The following is a 4,886-nucleotide window of genomic DNA, read 5'->3' on the forward strand; positions in this document are numbered from 1 at the left end:
TTTGAGAAAACTATAAATTAAAGCCATTATCCTTCGAAAAGAGAACTTTTTTTGGAAGCTACTGTCGATTTTTGATGGCCATGTACACACTTTGAAGCTTGGAAGTTGCAGACGTCGATCATAGCTTGGAATTGAGAGAATTGAGACAATACAACCTTTTAGTTTCATTTAGTTTAGATGACTTGACTTTTTATGGCTTGATTTACTTGAATCTTATGATATTTAGGAATTGTAAAATTATAGGACTAGTCTTTTGACCAGAAACTTGGGTTATATATAAAACTGAGTAAGTGATTGTAGGAGCTAATATATGACGACCAATCATATATTGCATTGATTCAATAAACCAATTTTATCAATATATTATAAGTCTAATTTTACTCAAACTCAACACTAGTAAACTTGTTAGTTTATCCGCCTGATCATCATATGAATGAACTTGTTTGCTGAAGGATTAAGTTAGTGAACATTAACTTGGTCATCTTAGGAATCGGTAACCAACGAAACATTAATTCATTGCACTTCCATAAATCAACCATAATAGCAAGTATATGAGCTAAACGGAAGTCTTTCAATTACCTTGGTTTAAATCGTCTTTTGTGTTTCTTGCTTTTAGTTTAAATATTTGATTCAATATGTGATAGTTAGTTAGTTTGGTTACTTAAGTTTCTAGTCTTGCAAAAGTAGAGAAAACCCATTTTCTTAATTTAATAGTAATTTAGGTAGTTAGTACATAAGAATTAGCTAATCATTATGTTCCCTGTGTTCAATACCTCACTATTGTGCTATACTATTTTCAACAAGGTACATTGCCTTAGGAAGTAATAATTAGTTGCATTAGTAGGATTAACTAGTGCATAACTATTTACGCATCAGAGACCCAAATGTCAAACATTTATTTATATAAATGATAATGCAGAACGTGGTGGGTTGAGAAAATGACACGATTTGAAGGGTTTATCACACTCGCACTATGAAAAACCAAAAAAAGAATCCAGTTTGATGAAATTGATTTCAAATGAGTTTCAACACCCTTTTCGTGTTCTTCACTATGTGTTTTTTAATTTTCCAATGTGTGTATTGAACCCCAACCAAGTATGTGTATTGAATCGAGTAAGTTTGTTTGAACATTGAAGAGTAGAGAAATGGGAATCCATGGTCACCACAGGTGGGTATACACACACACACACACACACACAGAGAGAGAGGTGGGCCCCGTATTTTTTATTAATGAAAACTTTAAATTAAATAGAAAAAATTTTAAAAAAAATGTAACAAAAGAGCATTTTAGTCTTTTCAGTTTTCTAAAGGACCAAAATCACAAAGAAACATGGTCAAAAGGACCATGAAACCAAAACAGTCAAGGTTTGGACTAAACCTCGGAAAAAATGCATAACATAAGGACCATTTTTGTAGTTTTTTCTATTAAATTCCAATTGTATTTTTTTTTGGAACCACAATCTAATCTACTCCGAAAACACTCATAAATCCACATATGTCCCTAACGGGACTTGAGCCCTTATCCTCAAGGAGAGAAGACGACACCAAATACCACTAGGCTAGAAATCGTTTGGTAATAAATACATATCAATTTCATTAATGAATTTTCCTTCTAATTTAAAAATTCGTAAATTAAAGTTGCATTAGTTTCCTTTGTTTATTTATCTAAATTATTTGTTTAAATTTAAAAAAGAACAAAACAATTTAATTTTAATAATTCAATATTTTTTCACTTTTTTTATAAATTCAAACTTCCTAAATATTTAGAATTTTATATTTAATTTTTCTTTTAAATAAACCCATGAAAATTATAGTCACATTAGTTTCCTTTATTTATTTATCTAAATTATTTGTTTAAATTTAAATAAGAAAAAACAATTTAATTTTAATAATTCAATATCTTTTACATTTTTTTATAAATTCAAACTTCCAAATATTTAGAATTATATATTTAAATTTTTTTAAAAATAAACTCCTATAATACCTGTTACACTCTTACACCTAGCAGTTAATAATATATGCTCCACTCATACCCTCATGCCCATTTCTCGAACAAACAACTAGTAAAGACTCCTTGCTTTGATGTGGCCAAATTCAAAGTAAAGTAGACCTCGTAGCACTCAAAGAATATTTATCAATGCTTGCAATAGGTGATAATGTCGCAGTAGTATTTATATGGGCGCTTCACCGACATACTTTTAGAAATCTAACCTCAAAATTAGCAATTAGGTGTCGCTCATTGATTAAGATCAGCGGAAAATGGCGGATGAAGTGAAGTTGTATGCAGCTGCAGTAAGTCCATTCGTTTTCAGAGTGAAAATCGCATTGAATATAAAAGGAATTAAGTACGAAAACTTGGAACAAGATCTCAGCAACAAGAGTGCCGAACTTCTCAAGTATAATCCTGTTTATAAGAAAGTACCAGTGTTGGTTCATAATGGAAATGCAATCTCAGAGTCTCTGGTGATCGTTGAGTACATTGATGACGCTTGGAAAGGAGTTTCGATTTTGCCACATGATCCTTATGAAAAGGCTGTGGCTCGATTCTGGGCGAAATTCATTGATGATACGGTAATATAATTTAGTTCTCGATCTTATAATCCTCTTCAATGTTTCTAGTTAAATTTTGCATCGTTATCTAATTGTTAGTGAATTAATGCGTATTTTATTTCAACTTAGCATTTTAAGAGAAGGATTCATGCCTTACGTTGATTTCATCAAGGGTAGTGGAATATATAATTTTACGAGTTTTAACATAAAGAAATGACGAGAATTTGTAATAAGTTTTCAAGTTGAACGAGACCTTTGCAACTATAATCATTTTTGTACTTTGTAACGGGAAAGCAAGTACTGTACATGTGACCAATAAGCCCAATATGTCAAAGATTGGGAAAATGACTTAAAAGCCCAACGAAGTTTTCAAACCGTTCAAAAAACCCCAATCATGTTTGTCTGTTCAAAAAAACCCAACAAACTTAACATTTTGTATAAAAAACCCAACTAAATTACACTTTCCTGAAAGTCAAATAAGAGAAACAAATGATGTGGCTTATTACCGTATCGGAAAAATGACTTGTTAGGCCAACAAAGTTTCCAAAACGTTTAAAAAACTCCAACCATGTTTTAACTGTTCAAAAAAAACCCAACGAACTTAAACAAAACAAAATTGGGATTTTTTTGAACGGTTTGGAACTTTGCTGGACTTTTTAGACAAAAGGTTAAGTTCGTTGAGTTTTTTTGAACAGACAAAACATGATTGGTGTTTTTTGAATGGTTTGGAAACTTCGTTGGGCTTTTAAATCATTTTCCCGTCAAAGATTTTGTCAAAAGAAGAACTTGGGTTACGTGTGTTAATTACTAACCTAAAGGCTAAAGATGCTTACTTGCTTCTCACTTTAATCTACACAAACCTATTGCTGTATCACCAAATATGACCTCCAACTAAGTGTGAATGACGTAATTAAACTGTCCCTTGATTCTGTCTTAAATCATAATACGCATTATCTTTAACACTTTTGGTCCTACCTCACAATGTTTATTCAAAAGAAACATTTGTATCATTGATGAGCTTTAGCAATGACATCTAGCTGGTTTACATTATATGTTTTTGTTCAGTGCATTCCTGCGCTACTCAAGACTTTTGGCCGCGATGGAAATAAGAAAACTGATAAAGAAGCTTGTGATCAACTACAAATACTAGAAAATGAACTGAAGGTCAAAGGTACCAAATTTTTTGGAGGTGACAGCATTAACCTGGTGGATATTGCGGCTGACTTCATAGCCTATTGGGTTGGAATAATCCAAGAAGTAACCGGAAAAACGTTGGTCACTAAAGACAAATTTCCAACAATAACTGTTTGGGCTGATCACTTTATCAACCTTGAAGTTATCAATCAAGTCTTACCTCCAAGAGAACAACTGCTTGCATTTTTCAAGAAAATGTTTGCCAAGGCATGATGGTATATGTGGCATTTATAAATAATAAATCTAGTCGTTTTTTTTCGGGTGTTTGTATTTATGAAGTTGAAGTTTATGTCTGTATTAACATCCATCGATGTTGCAAGAAGATGCACTTTGTGGTTATATATCGAAGTTATAGATCGGAAAATTAAAAATCTTGGCCACTTAAACAATATTGGCTTTGTGAGTGGCACACTCTGCACATGCTCAGGCCAGCTCTGCCTTTACATATTTTGGAGAGGGTTGGAAAACAAACATATAGATTGGAGTTACCACGAAAAGTTAATGAAATTCATAATGTATTTTATTTATGTTATTTAAAGAAGTAATTGGATGACAAGGTTGACTTTATCCTACCGGAGAAAATTCATAGACTTAGTTCTTTTCAAGTGGTTGTTGCATATATGACTTCAAAGATGGAGGAAATGAAGAAATAATAGACGTATCTGTTTGTTGATTCATCGGTTTAAAGGACGTAGTCGCTCTAAAAAGAGGTAATTGTAACACGGTCTATATTTTCAAATTTTAAAAAACTATTTACAAACAATAAAATAAATAAATGTGGGAGTTAAATTAAAAAATAATTAATTAGTTCCAAATATAAGAGTATGAATGTTGCTAATTCATTTTGATAATATATTACAAACGTAGAACAAAGAGTTGAAAATGTCAATCAGCCATACTTGTGTTGGAGATTTAAATCACCAATATTATTCAAGTGTAATAGGAAGAATTTGTTAACCAATATAATCTTAATAAATTTTGAGCACAGGTGACGCAGAATGAATAATTGTTTGAGTTTATTTTGATCTGAAAGTACATTGGTATTTAGGTCGAAGCCCCTAAACCACGGGGGTCTGGGGTAGCGCCCCTGATAGCTGGGTCCAAGTGATGGCAACCCCTGACGGGGTCCAAAGGGCAGAACC

General features: G+C 32.2%; 1 protein-coding gene across 1 annotated transcript; it reads left to right on the forward strand.

Moving 5' to 3' along the window:
• The first annotated feature begins 2,193 nt into the window (after positions 1 to 2,193).
• Positions 2,194 to 4,311, forward strand: LOC111917052 (probable glutathione S-transferase). The gene is made up of 2 exons (XM_023912704.3): positions 2,194 to 2,571; positions 3,616 to 4,311. The coding sequence occupies exons 1-2, from the start codon at positions 2,260 to 2,262 to the stop codon at positions 3,955 to 3,957; spliced, it is 654 nt and encodes a 217-aa protein (XP_023768472.1). The 5' UTR covers positions 2,194 to 2,259; the 3' UTR covers positions 3,958 to 4,311.
• The last annotated feature ends 575 nt before the right edge of the window (positions 4,312 to 4,886 follow it).

This window comes from Lactuca sativa, chromosome 8 (assembly GCF_002870075.4).
Source record: "Lactuca sativa cultivar Salinas chromosome 8, Lsat_Salinas_v11, whole genome shotgun sequence".
NCBI lineage: Eukaryota > Viridiplantae > Streptophyta > Magnoliopsida > Asterales > Asteraceae > Lactuca > Lactuca sativa.